This window comes from Triturus cristatus, chromosome 6 (assembly GCF_964204655.1).
Source record: "Triturus cristatus chromosome 6, aTriCri1.1, whole genome shotgun sequence".
NCBI classification, from domain to species: domain Eukaryota; kingdom Metazoa; phylum Chordata; class Amphibia; order Caudata; family Salamandridae; genus Triturus; species Triturus cristatus.
The window spans coordinates 1,479,817,335-1,479,837,785 of record NC_140589.1 but is presented as its reverse complement, the minus strand read 5'-3'; the positions used below and the strand labels follow the sequence as shown (position 1 = coordinate 1,479,837,785).

Below are 20,451 nucleotides of genomic sequence, written 5' to 3'. Positions count from 1 at the left end.
TCGTGCACAAACCAAGGACTTGTGAACTATTTTTGAAATTGAAGTGCCTAACCATGGTCAGCCACACTGTGTTTTTTCAATTATCCTAGTGTCTCTGGACTACTCATGGGGAGTACGGTATCCAGAGCTCCTGGTCTTGAGCATATGTCCTCTGAACAGGCTGACCCTCTGGAGGGACCTCCTGTTGCTGCAACAGGACAGGGTTTTGCACCTAGACCATCGCAATCTCCACCTTCATGCATGAAGATTGAGTGGGGACAGTTGAACACCTTTGACCTTCCTCTGGAGTTGGTTGTTGTCATCTCGGCAGCCAGGCCTCCCTCGAAAAAAACCGACAACATTTGTGACTTGGTGTGTCACCAGCCACTTAGACCCCTCCAAGCCAAGATAGCCGACGTTCAGATTTATTTACCTTTTGCTTACTCAGCAAGGTTTGGCTTTGGGCATGGCTATGTGTTATCTTTTGGTCCTTTCAACCTTCTTATGGTTGCCAGATCAGACTTTGCTGTTTAAGTCACTGAATGTGATGCTATTTTAGAAAGGGCTACAACACATGTCCCCTCTTTTCCCTTTGTAATGCCCCAATGGGACCATAAATTAGAACTGACTTATCGGATGGGCACTCCGTTCAAGTCACTTTGCAGCTGTCCTTTACAGCTCCTTACTATCAAGACTATGCCCCTCTTCGCCATCACCTTGGCACAGCATGTGAGTGAGCTTCAAGCTCCTTGTGCTAATCCACAATACACCTCCTTCTTCACAGACAAGCTGGTTCTGTGGCCTCGGGCTTCCTTTCTGACAAAGGTTGTGACATCGTTCCATGTCGGTCAAACCATCACTCTGCTGGTCTTCTATGCTCCACCTCACCCCTTTGAGGAGAGGCTTCATCGCTTGGATCCCCAGAAAGCTCTCTTTTTTTTACATTGAACATACCAAAGCCCACCAAGAGGACGTTCAGCTCTTTGTGGGTTTCACTGAAGCTAAAAAATCATCTCCTTCAAAATTGTGCTCTGCATAAAGATCTGCTACTCACTGGCAGAACGGCTTTGTGCTCATTCCAACATGTTTTAGGCTGCTACAACTGCATTGGCACGTGGAGTCCCTGTCATAGATATTGGACCGGCAGCTACTTGGATGTCCCTCCATATCTTCATGAACCACTAATCAGGTTCCCCGGGAGGGACTTTTGTCCAATTGGTCCCACAGAACTTTGTTTTGTGTCCGCTCGGAGACCCACCTCTAAATAGGTCCTGTTTTGGTATCTATTCAAAAGGTGAGGAATCTGCAGATAGAAGTCTCTGTTGGAGGAACAAGTTACTTGCCTTCGATAATGCTGTTTATGGTTGGGACCCTATCTAGCTGCAGATTTCTCTCCATCCCATCCTAGCTTTTCTGTGATTGGACTCAACATGTTAATAGGATCATAAGTCTAGGAATCACCACACTCTTTTTGATCAGTATCACTCTTGGGCTCTGTGTCTGGAGGCACGGACAGCCTTGAAAGCAACTGCCATCGGCGCGCATGGATGGTGCCTATATAGGCTCCGCACGTCATTTCTGGAGTGGAAAAGCATCAGTGCAGAGCTGCAAAGTGCTATCTAACGAGGCACTGCTGAAAAAACTTTCTGGAACCAGTCAGACACATGGGGAATATTCAAAAGGTGAGAAATCTGCGTCTAGATAGTTTCTACCAGAAAGAGCGTAACCGATGGAAAGCAACTTGTTCAATGGTTCTGGTGCAAATATTTCCTCCAATCAGATGCCCCATTGCCTCTAGGCAAATGCATACATTTTTTGTAGCATTTTGCCGTAAGCAACGAAAAACTTGTTTCATGGAGCACTTCTTTCTTGATGACCATAGCATTATCAATGTGCACAAGTGAACTTGAAACCCCATGCGTTTCAAAACTATTCATGGTCTTCCACTGGGACACGGTGAACTTAAGGAGGGTACTGCATGCAGCTTTCTGATCTGCTTTAGAAGACTTTCAGTCATGCCACTCACCTATCAAGTTGAAAATGGGAAAGAGCCCTCAAAGAAAGAGTAATAGAGTCACTGTTATCCACACTGTGGATAAAATAAATAATTTATCTTACGGGGGGGGTACATTTCTTCCACTTATTTGATTCTGTATGCTAGGGCTTCCACCTCTTAAGAGGGCATAAATTAATTTCATGGGCATTTATGAAAGGTGTATAGTTATTTGTAATTCCTGTTGCTCTGCTGCTCAGATTTCACTAGGGTCCTTAGCAGCTGTTGGCACAGATAGTGGTCCTATCTGAAACTCAGTTATCTGGCTCACTGTGGAGTTACTCCTACGCAGACTGAACGCAGCAATTTATGAATTAGACGGCTTTAGTGCAGTCAAGTTCCAAGGTGTCATATTGAATCTGTTTAAACTCTTCAATAATTCCTTCAATGTTTAACACATCCTGAGGTCAGCATTGGTCATTTTATCTAAAAGCAGTCTCATCTCATGCTCTGATCCACTTTTTCTGTCCTCTTAAATCATTCCATTTGTGTGTATGGAAGGTTCTTGCTCTCACAGATAAGGTAGTAAAGTGAGCATTACCAGATATTGGAGTTCTAGTAGGGTATCCCCATAAATGCAGACTGCAGTGAATTGTTCGACAGTTTAAACCAATCTCTAAAACCCGAATATGTCCCTTCTGGCAGCAATCTATTCTGAGCCCTGCAGCACGGGTGCATGAATACTCACCACACCCAGTTGATCTCTACTTTTAAAAGCTTTGGTGACTTCTTTTTGAAAAAGCTGAATCATATGCGAGAACGCCGCAAACTGCGATCTGTTTCAAACTCTGCTCCTATCCAGATGTCCAAAGATAGAAAGCATTAATCCAGAAGCTCTAAATGAAACCTTACTCAGTCCACGTTTAGCAGTAAGCTTCTTTGTCCTGGCACAGTGAAATCATGAGTCCGCTCCTAAAATTCATTTGATTAGGTGCTTTCAATGAATATATCTGGAGTTCTTTGAAAAACTAGTTGCTTTTACTTTCACCAGTTATCCTTTTTTATACAATATAGACAGGAGGTAGGTAACCATTATGAGAAAAGAAGACCATCCTTCTGATATACAGCATGTAAAGTCAGGGCAAAGAGTACTTTTTATCCTTAATTGATGATGGTATGCTTTGATTGGCTTTGCTTTAAGTAGATAAAGTTTACTTTTGGGGTAGCCAAATATCTACAAAAACGTAGCAAAATTGTATTTTTCCCAATACCTGTATTTAATTATTAGAAGGAACACAAATTGTTGTCATTTGTTAAAATAGCTTACTAAAACTAATGTTTATTTTTTTTTGTTTGATAACAGACCAAACTGATGAAACTGCTGCAAAGGTTGCCATGTAGTGTAGTCAGACGATTGCATCGAGAACGTTACAAAAAGTTGAGCTGGCTGTCACCAGTCCCTGATAGCCATAAACTCACTGATCAAGATGTGACCGACTTTGTGAAGAGCATTATTCAACCTGTACTTTTGGCAATGTTCAGTAAAATCGGAAGCTTGGAGGCCGCCCAGGCATTGCAGAATCTTGCACTGATGCGCCCTGAACTGGTAATTCCACCAGTACTAGAAAAGTAAGTGTTGATGGGTTAAATGTGCTTAAACAAATGCTAGTCACTAAACATATACTTTTTGCAGTGGTGTGGCCATGCCAAGAACAGGATAATTAATTACTTTTCTCATGTATGTTCAAACTCAGTGTTCAAAATCCTGTAAAGAATTTAGTAAAACACGAGAACCCTCACTGCTCCATATTGTAGGGGAAATGTCTTCAGAAAGGCAGTTGAGAGTTGACGGCCTAACCATTTTGTTGATTTCAAATCTTAGATTCCCCTGACTCCTCCCTCAACTACTTCCCTGCTTGCTCTTTCATTAGTGTCTCTGGTAAAATGTACGGCTGCAGAGGACCTGGATGGAAAATTATGACACTAAATAATGTAGACATTTACATGATTAAAAATTCATTTTAACAGGGTTGGTTACACTCCTTTCAAATCCTCACTGCGTACACAGAGACTGAGATATTGTCTTCGGACAGCAACATCAGGCACAAACCTCGCAGAACAACTAACGAACAACCATCCACTACAGCCAGCACAGATCAGCAACAAACTCCTGGTGTTCCTTTTTTGGAGGATGGCCCAAAAGACAAGGATGACCCAGGCTTGGCAAAAGAAAAAGATAACATGGATGTAAAGAGCTTACCATCAACGAGCAAGAGACTTAAAGGGAAGAAGGCTCAGATCACAACAATCTAGTCATCAACATTTCCTCTTACCGATTAGGCTCCGTGGAGATGAAAACTCCTCAAAAAGGCACATAGTTTGTACCCACCTGTCATACTAACAGCTTAGAGCTCGAGATCAGCCTGTTTAGACTCATGCACAATTTATGTTTAAGAAATTTCTTTTAAAACATTGTTGTTCAACGTGACACTGAGGATGAAGATCTACTAAGGGGTTTAAGAATCAAAAGCACATACATAGCCCCTGTCAGCCATAAAAGTCTTGACACTTGAGAATCTAGTTAAACATGACATACGAAAATTGAACTTTAAAAAGAAATGTAAACACCGCAATTTAACTACCAAGGAACTGGATGCTCTCAAACGTCTTGCCAAAAACCCCACTATTGCGTGCCAAAACGCCGATAAAGGAGGGCTATTGGTAGTTATGGACCCAGGTTTTTATAGAGAACAAGTCCAGAACCATGTCATGGACACTGACACACATTGTGCACTGGACTACAATCCCACCGAACAATTCTCCAACATAGTGAAATGTTTATTCAAAAGAGCGATTGATGATGGCGTTATCAATGAGAAAGTAAGTAGATATCTCATGCAAACCAACTTGAAGACCCCGACAATGTACATGCTACCCAAAGTACATAAAGATTTATACCATCCTCCCTTCCGACCCATTGTCTCTACAAGAGGGAGTCTACATGAACCTGTGGGCAAATTCTTAGACAAACACTTACAACCTTTTGTATTAAGAATGAGTACATACATCAGGGACACTACAGATTTCCTCTCCAAGATCAATCAAATTTCATTCACGGCTGATTATGAAATGTGGTTATGTACAGTAGACGTTGAATCCCTATACACCTCAATTCCGCACAATCTAGGCCTTGAAGCCATTGAGGAAATCCTACTGAATTCCAACCTCGATCAAAGCTTTCAACTTTTCCTCATGGAATTGTTACATTTCACTCTCTATCAGAGTTACTTTAAATGGGAAGACCAGTGGTTCTTGCAGCTCACTGGTATTTCCATGGGCAATTGTGCTGCTCCAGCTTATACCAACATTTTCATGAATAAATTTGAGGAAAACAACATTCTAGAATTGAACATTTGGAAAGAGCACGCTTCAGTGTTTCTAAGATATATCGATGATATCTTTATTTTATGGAAGGGGTCACACGGCAGTCTTATCACAGCGCTAAATTCTCTAAATGAAATTAATGACAGAATTCAATTTACTTACGAGGTTCATGAAAATACTATTGCATTCTTGGATGCACAAATCAACAGAGTTTGCAACAAATTTGAGACCAACATATTCAGAAAGGTAACCGATAGAAACAACATGTTGCATTATAATACCTTTTACCAGAAATCTCTCAAAAACCATTTACCATGCTCACAATTACTAAGGGTCAAAAGAATAGTGTTGAACCCCATCATTTTCAATGAACAAACTGACGCCATGTTAAAAAGATTTGACCAACGAGGTTACCCCCGCAGTTTGTTGGAACAAGCCAGATTACGAAGCACGACCAAATCCAGAACTGAACTACTTACTAAAACCCAGAGAAAGGATCAAAACCGCATGGTAGTAGTGTCAAAATGTTCCACTATGAGTCATCGATTTAAGAAATCAATCAACAAACACTGGTCTATCCTTGCTATGGAGCCCGATTTTAAAGGTATTTTCACTGAGATGCTGATTTTCGCATATAGCAGAGGCAGAAACGGCAAAGAATTGATCACTCAATGGTCTAAAGACACACAAAAAAATCACTCATAAAGGGTCCATACCCTGATACAATTGTAGCAATTGTAACAATATTATAAAAGGTATGCTTTGGCTGTTTTTAATGTTTATATAACAAATGAAAAATAAAGAAGAATATTTGAAAAGAAAAGACATCAAGGATATGGACTGATTTAAAACACACTGTATTCTTTGAAGTGGTGCACCTTTTGCTGTTTATTTATATATGCTCCAGAGGCTGGAAGAGCATCGTGCTGGCGGGTGCTAATCAAGAGTGCACACTTGGGGTGAACTTAAAATATCACCAACTAATATGATGGGTTAACAAAAAATCCAGTGCTGTCTTAGAGGGATACCGCTAGCTTCGTTCTTTAGTGTCAATATTATAAAAGGTTCCTGGATAACTCATCCCATGAAAGGGACGAGAATCAATTTGAGAGTGACCGCAAACTGCGACACCACCAATGTTATATACCTGTTGAAATGCCCATGTGGTCTGGTATATGTAGGCAAGACTGAAAGAAAACTTTAGATCAGAATACATGAACACAAGAGCAACATTCGGACCAGAAACATGAAATCAGTGGTTGCTCCTCACTTCATTGAAAATCACCATAACATCAGCCAACTCAAGTTCTTGATCTTGGAAGTTGTGGAGAAACAGGAAGGGAGAGACAATAACAACTGTCTCTTCACAAGAGAAAACTACTGGATCAAATTTCTCAACTCTTTAAAACCTCATGGCCTCAACGATGGAATGGAATTCTTGTGCTACCTCTAATATACCTTTGGACTTTCCTCTCATATTGGACTCGTAACTCCCTCTTTGTAATATAATATTCTCACATTCACCGTCCCATTTTCTCTCCTACTCTTCTATTACTTTGGGTTCATGATTCCGACTCCCCTGAGGACTTCTTCTCTTTTCTGCATTCTTTGACTATTTTCTCATGCTTTGAGAATTTCTGGTTGCTAGCTATTTCTCATCTTTGGACACATCTAATTTATGTTTTGGTGCTGCATTTTTTTGCTTCAATACACTACTTTTCACATTTTTTCACCACTTACCGTTCAGACATTAGACTTCGTTTATCATTCCACTATTTTCATCATTTTCGGTTTTCCACTCTAATTCGTGATCACATTGTTGTACTCCTACTGTATATTGATCTTGTTTACTTATTAGATCGCAGCATATTTTGCACGTTCTGAGATGGCACCTGTTTTCAGCAGCTGTTACGTAGACTAACTAGCCCCTCTTTAGTTTTCACATCCTATTTCATAAGCATCCAGTTCCCCTCACGGGTGTTTCACCTCTATCGTCACACACGCGTCACAGCGATTTTGTCGTTGTAAGTAATACCGTTTGCATGCTGAAAAGCTTACTGGCATTTAATATTTCTTTGAACATCTATTTAGACACTTTCAGTTTCAGAGCACTCACTCCGGATAATGCCGCACACACGAGTTCATACGTTGATCTTTGGTACGGTGCCTCTAACATGTTTGCACTTTTCACCTCTACATCACACTGGATAATGCCACACGCATACGAGTAAACTCATTGAGATTTGTAAAAGCTATTCTTTATATGTTTGCACATTCTTTTAATCCTCGCGTACATACTTACCTCAACACTATAGACTTTGTTCACATCTTTTGCCAGCATGTTTGCACACCCTTGGAATGACTTTAATCACACCGTACAGTACTTCTGTTCACTCTGTTTAAACCCACATTCATGGACACGTTTTTTTCTTGAGATCTCATCAATACATGGTCATTTCCACGTTACCATTCACCCGGGTTGAGGTGATGGTATGTGATCCTCATGGTTTGGTTTCCTCAAAATATCATTGCTTGTTTTCTTGTAGATATTTCTGTAGTCTGACCAGACATGGTTCCTTATTCCTACATCAGAATTAGGCAAGCAGACTATACTTCATTACATGGTGGTCATCTTAAGAGGAACATAGCCATTTCTCTGCATTCAACAGGTAACACCACTGTTTACATTAAGTCCTCTAGTTGAACCCCTAGTTTTATTAAAATCAACTACTGGAAAGGGAAAAGGGCAATATTTATGTTTCAAGTTCTCCAGCCAGATAAGTTGTGATGAGAAAAGCAAAAGATACTTAGTTGAGAAGTGAGGATGAAGCTTGATGTAAGGAAGTTACAAAGACAGTAAGATTAGATATAATTACTAAATCACTAATTCATGCACTTTTGTGGTGATCTTCTCGGTGCAGAAATGTCTTGGGCCTAGAAAAATACCAGCCTCTTGCACACATTTGCACATTAAGTAATTTGATGGCAGGCACCAAAAATAAAGGTTCTCCAGTTAGAAGCATGGATAAAGTGTGCAATTAGAAAGGCACTATGAGTGATAACCTAAGGAAAGAAATTGCTGTTTTCATAGTAGGTTGCATGCCCAATAGTTAGTGCACAGAGAGATGCTAAGTCATTTACATCACGGGCCAGGCCTGTGCTAATAAGAATAATGGTGTGGAGAATACCTCAAACTTTGACCTCACAGTTGAGACTCATCAAAATATCATGGATTCCGAAAGAGTCAATATTGATGGGAGTTACTTTTGTAGCATCGTCTTTCTATTGGGCCTACACGAACAGTCTGAAACATAGGCCCCTGTACGGCTACTTCAAGTTTGCAAGCCGTTGATCTTTCATAGATGCTCATCCTTTAATCATCAATGAAAACAGTGCAGTGTTAAACATAGCTTGGAAAGCATTAAACAGGTTAACATTATTAGCCTATTCGCATTATTTTAACATATTCATGTTAGCTTGTTGTGAAGTACTTACTGCCGTAAATGTCTCTAAATGTGCTCTAGTGTGGTGAGTCTGTCCAGTGGACACAGTGCTAGCAGTATCTTTTAGTTGGTACTGATTCCTGCAATATTTTGCTAAACATAATATTTGCACTGCAAAATATGCTCGTTTGTGCGGTTATTCCTTGGTGGGGTAATAGGCAGAAATGAACTAGACAATAATCAGATTACATTTTACCCCAAGGTATTCTCAGTGGTTCACGCTTTTCACCCTTTTTAGGTCTCGCCTAGCGACGCATCGCATGCGTTGCTCGCCATGGCGAGATAATGCTTTAGTTATGTCCAAACAGGATTATTGCAACAGCGTATACTTTAATATCGAGGAAGTGCTTATGAAAAGACTTCAGCTACTGCAGAACGCGGCAGCCAGATTGCTCACCAGCACACCCAAACAAGCCTCAATCTCAGCTGAGATTAAAAAGCTCCACTGGCTGCCCGTGAAAAAAACACGTATGTTTCAAGGCCCTGTGTGTGGTCCACAAATCCCTCCAAGGATATGGGCCCCGTCATCTTAGATTGAATTTCCAGTGGTATGTTCCTAGAAGAACCCTGCGCTTTTCTGAAGCAAAACCGGTATCAGTGCCCCTGGTTAAAAAATCCAACTGGGGAGGTAGCCGTTGTCTGGTGGTAGCTGCTAAGGCATGGAATTATTTACAGTTTCATCTGAATTTCAGGAAGGCCCTGAAGACTTGGCTTTTCCAGTCTATTTAAAAACCTACTTTGCCCCGCGTTTAGGTCTCTGTAGGACATCTGATTTCAGCACTAGGGCACCCTGGGGTAACAGCACGCTTTAGAAATGTCATTAACATTAACATCTATTGTTGTGGGTTTCTTTGCCGAAGGGGGACAGAACATGTGCACACACCCAGAAGACAGGAGATGTGCACGTGTGCGGCTCATGGCGCCCGGCGCCCATCTGGACAGCCCGACGCATGTCCACGCGCCCAGAAGACAGGAGATGTGCACGCAGGTACACAGCAAAGCTGACGCTTGTTTAGTTGGCAGCTATGCGTTTGTTTTCAAGACTACCCATTAAATTACAAATGGCAAAACTCAGAGGCGAGATCTTAAAAAAAACACCCGCTACTGATACCCGCCTGGTTAATGAAGTAGAAAGCAGAAATATTACCAGTGTGGATATATTCTCTCTGCGAGGGCCTATCTGTGCTGTCGGGACAGCGGGGAAGCAGGTTCGTGGATTCGCATGACACGGAGGATATGATGCATTCCCCGTCTAATTATAAGGTTATGCTTCCTTCCTGTCGCCTCAAGAGATATATGCATCCCTTTGAAAGCATGTGGGGATGTGATGACTACTCGAAAGGCAGTTAAGTAAATACCTTTACCCAATAAATGTGCTGCTTGACAGGATAATGCAATAAATTCTGCGTTGAATTCTTATTAGCTTTGCAGTAGTCTGCCATGAGCAATGCCTGCGTCATTGGTGTGTTTAATAGGCCCTGCTGCGCCACATGAAGCCACATGATGTGTGCCTGCTCCCACTGCTCACTTCTCACTAGTGGAGAAGTTACGGCATGAGGTCATGCCAGGTGAGCGTTTTAGGGGAAGGGAAATCTTGCTTCTTACATATCCCATGTGTCTGCTTTTTAAAACACTAGACTCGGAGAGCTGTTGCAAGTGAGGAGGCCCTATTGAATAGCGCACACTGCAAATTGCCACTTCTCTTTTTGAAACTCAGGAGCAGCAACATTGTCGTGGTGTCACCAGGGCTTTAAGTGGAAGCTTTTTCAATATTGTATACAAGCCATATTTGCTGCTTATTTATCTTATGCAACTAATAACCATTGACAAAGCCAATAGTTCCTGACTTGTTGTAGGTATGATGTTGCTTGTTGCTTGTTGTATCCTGTATCTGGATGCAATGATAGAAACAGCAAAATACAAGTCGGGCAGCACGCTATGCTAAGCACAGATTTTTAGCTTATGTGTTTTAAGCCACGCCCTTGATTACATTGGTCACGCCCCTTTGAGAGACCCCCTAGTTTTTTCATCCCACTTAAAGCCCTGTCTGAAGGGATGTTTTGTGGCAATTGTAAAGACTCCGAGAATTTAGATCAAAACATCCTTTTGGAGTGGCAAGTATCAGGTGCAGACTGGTTACTTAAATGCTGCTATTACTCTCTAACAATAAGGATGAGTCATCACTAACAAAGAAGACAATTGTCCCTTTCTATAGGGGTGACTCAATATTGATAATGAGCATGATTTGTCATCATGTAGCACTCCGATGATCATATCTCGTCACTTACATTAGAATGAAGATGACCTATTGCAAATCAAAAAGTTGACTGAACATGACTTAATCATCACTAGCATTAAGGATTACTCGCCATTTTAAATAAAAATAATGCTACAGCTTTACTAAGGAGGACTTGCGACAAACAATAACAGTGATTCTCTTGTATCCTGTAGGATGTAGTAGTTTTTCCATTAGTCTCATGTTGTTGTTTTTCTGTGATCTCGAGCTGAGACTCACAACATTTATGGAGAGTTTGCGGACAACTACCATGGCGATCAGATTTGAGATTCAATGGTCGCTGGAGTACAGGCCTGGATGTTGGTGGTCGCTCTTTGGGAGGCTCAATTATATTTGGAGAATAAAGAAGATTATACTTACCTGATTTGGAATGCTGGTTCCTTGACCGGAAATAAATAAAATATATATATTTGGCAACGAGTTTTGCTGTAAGTTTGGAATATTTTGGAACCTGCTACTTTGAACACTCAGAAGCGGTTTGGTTATGCCACCCAGTGTATGGCTAATAACCTCTAAAACAGATATAGAAATGTTTGCCAAAGTTGGGATCCTCAGGTACCAATTGGCTCTAAGTTACTGAAGGTGTGGCACAGGTTCGTTGCCGATGTCATCACAGGTGAGACAAGGGGGTCAGGCATTTCCATCCTACTGTCATGCCAATATGCCACACATAACACCATGCTGTTGAAGGCGGCATCGCACCAGACTGTCGCCTCCCAACTCCAGTCTACGGCGGACCTCCTGCATTTGCTGGGGTTCACTATAAACATGCCGAAGTCACACCTAACTCCTTCTCCGATGCTCCTTTTCATCCGAGCTGTTCTGAGCATATTGCGGTTTCGGGCTTATCCTTCTAAGCAGCGAGTCCAGGATATTCAGGTTATGATACTGATGTTTCAGCCTCTATCCTGGATTTCTGTGAGAATGACTCTGAGGCTGCTGGACATCATGGCCTTTTGCATCCTGTTGGTAAATCATGCCAGAAGAAGCTTTCTGTTGGGGACGGTCAAAACATGGAACTCGCTCCTGGCCTACATAAAGAACAGCCCTATGCTGCTATCTTTTAGGAAATCGCTAAAAACCTGGCTCTTTGCTAACTAACAAGCTTGTCTACAGTTTCTTCGGTAAACTTACTGGATTCTCTAGTATTGGCGCCTAGACGCCCCTGGGCATTAGTGCGCTATATAAATGTACAAATCAAATCAAATCATAGTATTGAAAATTACATTGATCTCATAGGCCGGGATCCATAAAGCAGCAATGTTGACTTTGCTTCTGCTACTCAGTCTTGTGGAGACACTTAGGTCGTTTAAAGCCTTCTTTGCAAAATATAATAGCATTGATTACTTATTGGACTGAATTAGGGTCTTGATTGATCGTGGCAAGCATTACCTTGCTGCTACAGGTGCTTTTCTGAGCACAGCCAGTGTTAGGTTTTCACTAAAAGATCAGTGCTGGACAAAAAATCCAAGCATGTAAATCTTTTCAAAATATGATCCTATGTGTCTTTAAAGCAGGTTTCACCTGTTCAAAGCATACCTTATGGCATAATACCCAAGTAAATGTCCCTTCAAGGTGTATTAGGACAAACTGGGACAATATTGCTGTTCTCAGAGATGTTATGTGAAACACTCCAGGCCTATAGAGAGGGCAGTTTACCATTACCGGATCATGCCCCTTTATCATTATGGGAACACCTTCACATGGCTTTCTGACAAATCAATATGTAGTCTATTGCAGTTGAGCAAGCCATTTGCCTACTGTATTCTGATCGGTGGGCCACTCATCTTTATTTTCTGTTGAGAACACTAAACCAAAGTCGTGGTTAACAGAACTCCAATTAGTCTGGTCTTATTGATATTTTCCATCCTCCCTTTAGCCTTATAGGTCTTACAATCCTGTTCCTGCTTTCTTATGTAACTTATAAGAATGTCCTTCTCTTATGGTTTCAAGGATTTTGTCTGTTTGTTTGTGGCTTTGTTCTTCCAGGGGCTTTCCACGGTTTCCTCTGCTTCCACAAACATAGTTATTCATTTTATTGAACACTTACTTATCAATTTTAATTTAAGTCCCTGGATCACTATACAGTAATATACATGACAAGTTAAATGTTTACATAGTGACGAGGGAAAAATGGGGATGTTGTTTAAATAGCGGGGAAAGGGATGGGAGTCAAATACACTTCTTGAATATAACCATACCTATTTATGATATCGACCTTCTGTCTTTGATTGCCCATAATTCTAAAATATGAACTTTGTCAATCATTATTTTGCTGCCTTCTATGAATAATTTAATATTGTATATTCTATATAATATAACCATGCGGCAAATAGGCATCAATGTGACCTGCAATTAAAGATAATGCTGTGCCTTTGAGAATTTGATGAGTACATGGAGCGATCTACACATCTGCTTTCCTCCACACCAAAAGAAAATCTGTGCCTCCCTCTTCATATTATCTAAAATGTATTGCTTAATTTGAAAACTGACCTCTAAATATTCCAGTTTACATGGCTTCGGTACTACGGAGATTTTTGTAGACATTAGCCACAGGGCGTGACCAGTTGAAAAATATAGTAATTGTGGGAACTAACCAAGGAATGTGTCCATCTGAACGTGCATAGCAGTGCTTATTTGATAAGTAGGGTTCAGGTTGTTCAATTATTTGAAACGCGAGAGGCTGCGTTTAACTATCAGCACAGCAAATGTAGTTTAACTGGTAATGCTTTGTGATGCAGATCTGTGTGTTACTTCCTTAGACTTTTTAATGTCATGATGCACAAATGCACGTTTCATAGTTGTTTTTTAAGGAGATATCCGTTGTAAAAATATTTGCCTAATGACATAGTGGTAACTGATGGAAACTGCATTGCTGAAACACTTTTTTTGAAATTTAGTTTTTACAAATGTGACTGTTATTTCCTCCGCCTTAAAACTTAAGTGTGTTATATCCATAAGGCAGACAGGATATCTGTCACAGTTGGGGTTGGGGTGGAGTAGCCCATTGCTAAACTATGAATCTGACCCCAGCTTTTGCTTGTACTAAATCCATGGGTTTCCTGTGTCCACTGTTAGCCTTTCCTCAGACAGCTCTTGGGCTGAAACTAAATTTTGCACCCCTCTTGATCTCCCCCCCCCCCTCCTCCACCCTTTCCCCATCGTCCCCCTCCCTTTGGTGATCCTAGTGAGGGAACCCTTTCGGGCTCAGATGTCACGTCCTGACTGACTTCATCACAGTATTGACTAATCTGTTTACACACATTTGTCCCTTGTCACCTCACCTTAATCAACTATTCAGTTTCTAAACTAGAGGGGAGAGTCCTTGAGAGGGGGCAACGGTGGAAGGGGGAATGGGAGAAAAATAATTAGAGGGAGACTAAAGAAAGTAAATAAAGCACTTTTTATGTGCAGCCTCCACTCTGGATGTAATGAACTGAACAGGGGGCCTGCATTGGAGCTGATTGTATGCCCCAATAGCGGTAGGTGCCCAGGGCGTGAGTCCACCTCGCACATGCCAGAAGCCGGCCCTGTTTGTCTCCGTAGGCTCCATGCCAAGGTAACCAATGTTGTGCGGTCCTATTAGTCTGCTTTTTAAAGAAATCAGTTGGGTCGTCCTTCTGACTTTGCCTGAGTCCTTTTGCATTCTCTCATTAGATATTACAAGTGTGGCTCTTCTTTTGAGAGCGCTTCACTTGCAAATCACTTTCTTAGTTCCTTGTCCATCATATGCTGCCACATCCGTAGTGTGTTTTACTGTGAACTTTACCCAAACCAATTGAAAAAGGGTGAGAACAATAGAACCAAATATGGATAGATTACTTTGACTGTGTGCCCAGCACCCTTCGTTGTAACAGTCCCTTCTTCACAACATCCATCCTCCAATATCCACTTACCACAGTTGCAGTCATGTTCTGCATTGAATGAACATGAGAAGAAATAGCTAAACGCAGATGCTGTTGATTGGGGCAGAGCCTGGCATGTATAGGCATTCATTTGCATGTGAAATAAAGAGTTATTTCAGTCTGGATCTACTAAACACAGAGGTACCTCTGACTTATATAAGGGTCATATACCACAAGTATGTTTTGGGCTAGTATTTGACATGTTTAGCTTTCAAGAAAAACTGTTACTACGAGATATTGGTGAAATACAGACTGCCGTCCCAATGAAGGGAAAGACAGGTAAAGGACATTAACAAATATTTTGTGGGCAGATCCTTGTGTGTCATCGCTCCCCTGCAGATGATTTACAGTTTCGAAAGAAGTGGTACCCGTGGATCAGGGAAGTGTTATATTCAGAGACTATCTTCTCCCTTATGTGACTTTTTTAGCCACAAAGGGAAAGGGACCTCTGTTGGCACTAGTAGTTGTTTTTTTACTTCTTAAAGCAGTATATCCGTTATTTTCAAGGGAATAAACCTCCCAGTAAAATCAGAGCCTCGCCTTCCAACACCATTTTAATAATGGAAGGAGCCTGCTCCAGCAGCAGCCTTTTTGCTAAATATAAGCGTAATAGGCTGGTGCTGGCCTTGGATTCTCTGAAGGTTAAGAATTACGTGTTAAAAACCACCTTTCTTTTGTTTCTAAATATTTGTTTTTAAACTGCTCAGGTAATTCTCTCTTTTAGAAGTACTTTACAAAATGTAGACGGCATTATTTTTATTACTTCGAAAAAGTGCAAGCAAGCGCAGATAGACAAGTTGCAGCTTTTTCAGAAGAAAGTGTATTTTGTATGTGGGATAAGTCTAGGGAATGTGTGTGTGGCTGTAGTGATCTCATTGTAGATGACCGTCAACCGGCTTGACTGAGGACCCAAGCCAGAAGCCATTTGAGTTAAGGTAGCCACAATTCAGACTTTTTCATACAATACTTGTGATCTTTCCTAAATAATTTCCTGTTTTATGTACAACTGTTACTGCCGCTTTTTTATTGTTTTGTAGCATTTCCAATAACTGTCCTTTGTATAATGAAATATAACTGTTTTCAGTTTATCGACTGGAAAGATGAAAGACTGAATCTTCACCAGTTTTAGAACCTGCTGCATGCTGGTTGCACTCAGATCTCTCCAGTGAATTTTTAACTCACTAATCTGTCCTACTGTTTCTAGGCATTACCACACTCTTTTAAAAAAAAAAAAAAAAATCTTTTTATCGATTCAACAGTATTCAAAACATCCTTTCATAAGCATCATGCAGAATAGTACAGACTCTTCTATCTACCAGGCCCAATTCACTGGTTGGCAACCCTCCCCCATCCCCCACTTTAAATATTACAGATCTAGGGGTTGTATACATGTTTAACGTCACCCTGGGTAATCAATTCCTATTCAGTATCTCCTATACGCATTACCACATTCTTGTTCAATCTACATTGTTGAAACAAACACAATCATAGGCGTCTACACCTAGTATGATGTGATGTAATGGATCACATCTCATAATTGTTGCTCTTCTGTTAAAAATCTGCAGAACATATCCAGCACTGGAGACATTAACGGAGCCTCATCAGCTCACAGCGACGTTGAGCTGTGTCATTGGAGTTGCTCGGAGCCTTGTATCAGGTGGGCGATGGTTTCCTGAAGGTCCAACGCACATGCTTCCACTGTTAATGAGAGCACTACCTGGAGTCGATCCAAATGATTTTAGCAAATGCATGGTGAGTAGCAATCTTCAACCATAATGAATACCTACACTTGAATTATTGTATTTTATCACAATAATAGGTCTCTCAGACGTTGGAATTATTTATGGAAATGTGGCTGTTATAATCTTGACTGTTCTTTTGCAAATGTACTTTAAGCTCCAAACCTGTATTGAAGGTAACTAGCACAGTAATGATTGGTATAGATTTCTGGAATTCACTGGTATTAGAAGACATAAAGATGAACCATGCCTTTTATTTATTTTGGCGCAGTTAGTTTAACTCGCCTTTGGATTTCGGCTGCTGTTGACTTCTGTTTAATATAATCTGAACCTCTGAGAAGGTGATTGTTTTTTGCTCTCTTGGTCCGGAATCTTGACTGACATTCACCTAGGACCTGATGAATTTTTTATAGTTACCAATGCCAATTCAAGATATTGACACAAGCATCAAAGGTCTCCATGACCTAGGACCAGAATACATCATCCGCCGACTAAACTTCCATATAGAAACCTTTGATCCGCTGCCCTCGTATAGACATTGTGCATCCATCAAAGCCACAGCAGAAGACATTCCATCTCCTACCTTGCCTCCAAGTCCTAAAAAGGCCTGCTCTTCCACCTTCGGACATCACCTTCTCTGACGAACTTCAGGAAGAGAATCAAGATCTGGCTTTTCAACTGAGCCAACCCATTTCCTGGATAACCTCATGGGTGATTAGCTGCGCTATACAAATAACGCTTGCTTGATTGATTGATTGATCGATCAATAGTTGGTTGCAAATGTGATAGCAGCCAGATTCACTAGTGTTTGTCATAGTAGTGGAAAGTTAGAAATTAGGTCTTCGTTGTCTCATGCTAGCAGATTAAAAGAACACTTTGATTTGGTGGATCCTATATTTGTGCAAGATTTCCATTACAGTTTTTTGGCCTCTTTTAAGAGTTTTTTTCTTACAAACAGTTGTGAAGTTCATTTTTTACACCATTCAACTGAATAGTTCACGCAAATTGACTTTGGGGATTTGTGTTTGTGAAGGGATTTCATGATCCTAAAAATGTGATGCAGCTGTAGTAACTTTTATTTCAAGCTCAGTTTCTACTTATTAGTGTATATTTTTTATCTTGGCCATCCTTACTCATCTGAATGTGATTTTCTTCTTAAATTGGGATTGACACTTTGTTAGATGAGATTTGGCTTAACGAAGACCTCTTGTAAAGTATGTTGTAAAATGTGCACCTGTTAGATGTGCGAATAATGATTTTCAAAAACATCTCATTAGAAGTTTCTCTCCTAGGCTTCTTTTATGGGTGAATTGGTAATCCAGTAATTTATCTACAAGAGAGGCAGAGGCCCTGTCTGAAATTCATTTCCTAGCAAGTGTCGCTTGATGTCTTGAAATTATTTTCAAAGGATTACTTTTTTAAAATAAACTTTATTTTTTCATTTTCACAAAATAGTTGGCTACATTATACAGTAATGAAATAGCGGTTATCAGGTGGAACTTACAAGATCATAATTTTCTTTACAAGGATCAATATTTCTAGGTGTCGATCAGGAGGTGACGCCCTTACTGGTTGGCTTCCCACTATTCTATTGTAATATAGTTCCATAAATTGTCCTCCATATAGCTTAATCTCATTCAGTCACCATCATTCTCACCCGCACTTGCCTCTGTAGTATTCGCATCCAACATGTCTAAAGTCACTACAGGAAAAGTAACAGCACTACGGAGTTCTCACCAAACACTTTAGTCCTCCATCAGCTTCTCATCCTTCCTATATGTTTTTATTTGCACCTCTTCAGCCAATGCCGATTCCAAAACAGTTCGATTCCAATTCTCTATTGTGGGGGAAGGTTATCCCATCCAAGTGATGGCCACCCTTTATTGTGCGCGAACCAGGGCCAATTGTGTAAATCTATAGGCCGTCTTTCTCTTTCGGCTCAGCAAGTAGGACAGTGGGTTTTTGCTGATGCATGTAATCCTGTGCACCTCTGTCACTACTTGTGTCCAGTAGCTTCTTATTTTCTGTCACCACCACGCTAAGTGTATGACGTTTGCTCTGTATGTCCCACACCGAGGACAATCTTCGAATCCGAGGGGGTTTATTCTATGTTGCTTTTTTGGGGTTATATAGGTCCTATGAAGGAAATTAAAATGGATCAATTTGAACCGGGCGTTGCCTGACACTGTATGTGTGAGCCCTGCTACATTTGCCTATTTGCTATCCGTCAGTTGGGTCCCAATGTCCGTATCCTTTCCCGCCGGGACTTCGAGGATGTCCGCAGGCATCCTCCAACTACGGGTTCCTGTCGTGGGTCCTCCCCATTTCATAGTGCAGCTGACCTGTGCGTGGTCAGATACTAATCGTGCTAAATGTGTCACTACAGCGTCCTCCATCCTAGGCATATTTGCCGCCAGAACTCTGTCCAGTCTACGATAAGTGCTGTGTGTAGCTGAAAAGCATGTGTAAACATGCTGGGTAGGGTGGCTCAGTCTACAAATGTCATGGAAGTCCATGTCTTGCATGACCATCCGCAAGGCTTTAGTCTTTAGTCATCTGCGGCTTTGTGCTCGCACTGGGGGGTCACCAGTCCATGCTGGAATCTAATATACAGTTAAAAGTCTCCTATCCATAGCATGGGTCTGCATAAGTCGTGTACTAGCAGGTCCAGTAAGGTGTCATAGAACAGGGGGTCCCATGTCAGTACTCTATAATCTGTTGCCATCCTGGTCGTGTAGTCTTAGAGAATGTTGTTCCCCGCCGGCCACTCCAATCACCTGTAGCCTGAACATATAACTTGTACATATCCTTCAAGTTATAAAATTCCCACCCCCCTCCCACGGGCACGTACAGCATAACCAAATAGCTATTATTGCCCACCCCTTTCTGGTGTCAGGGCATACCCAGCTACCCAGGCAGCCAACGGGTACCACCTAACAAACTTCAAACTCCCAGACTACTCACCCTTGTCTAATAGTATTGCAAGTAGCCACCATTTTTCATCTTTCATCCTGTCGGACTTGCACCCATGAATCATCCCACTCCACTTTCAATCCTTGGACGTAGTAGTTTCACTCCTGTACCTCTCATCCGTCTGCCCACCCAGTCTACAGCGATGTCCTCGCCCCCGGTATGTATACCCGCCAGAGCTAATAATCATATATATAGTTTAGGCAGTCAGGCAATCTCCATCCCCACCCCCCTTGAGGAAGCTCCATCAACGTATCAGGTACACAGTTCAGGGTGGTGGTCTGAGTCCGCGTGTCTATATCCTCCATATCTGGAATCAAGTCTCCCTCCCGCCCAGCCTCTCCGGCTGTGTCTTCTCTAAGTTGTATGGTGCCATCCTCCCCGACTGTTACCCTTCGCTCCCCTGACGGGGCTGTACCAGGTTCCATGCTTGCTGTATGAGTTTGCCGTCTTTGTCTATCTGGTTGGGTGCCCCATCGCTGTCGTCTGTCGCGTGGAGGCGGGGCGCAGTCCTTCGTCCCCCAGTTCCAGCCTCTCCCAGACTTTCTCGGGTGTCTCAAAGAAATGTGCCTTTCCTTGTGCCAATACCTTCAGCTTTGTGGGGTATAGGAGTGTTTTCAACCTCTGTTTTACCCCCACAAAGGATTTTCTCATGTCCTGCGCTTGTTTGGTATAGTCAGGA

The 20,451-nt window shown here is 41.5% G+C and overlaps 1 protein-coding gene across 2 annotated transcripts in view; it reads left to right on the top strand.

Moving 5' to 3' along the window:
* PSME4 (proteasome activator subunit 4) overlaps positions 1 to 20,451 on the top strand; it is a 1,714,764-nt gene that overhangs the window by 278,996 nt on the left and 1,415,317 nt on the right. For both annotated transcript variants that reach the window (XM_085612595.1, XM_085612594.1), the window contains 2 exons: positions 3,336 to 3,601; positions 16,626 to 16,812. In XM_085612595.1, coding sequence (XP_085468721.1) covers positions 3,336 to 3,601; positions 16,626 to 16,812 — 453 coding nt within the window. The remainder of the gene's footprint in view (positions 1 to 3,335; positions 3,602 to 16,625; positions 16,813 to 20,451) is intronic.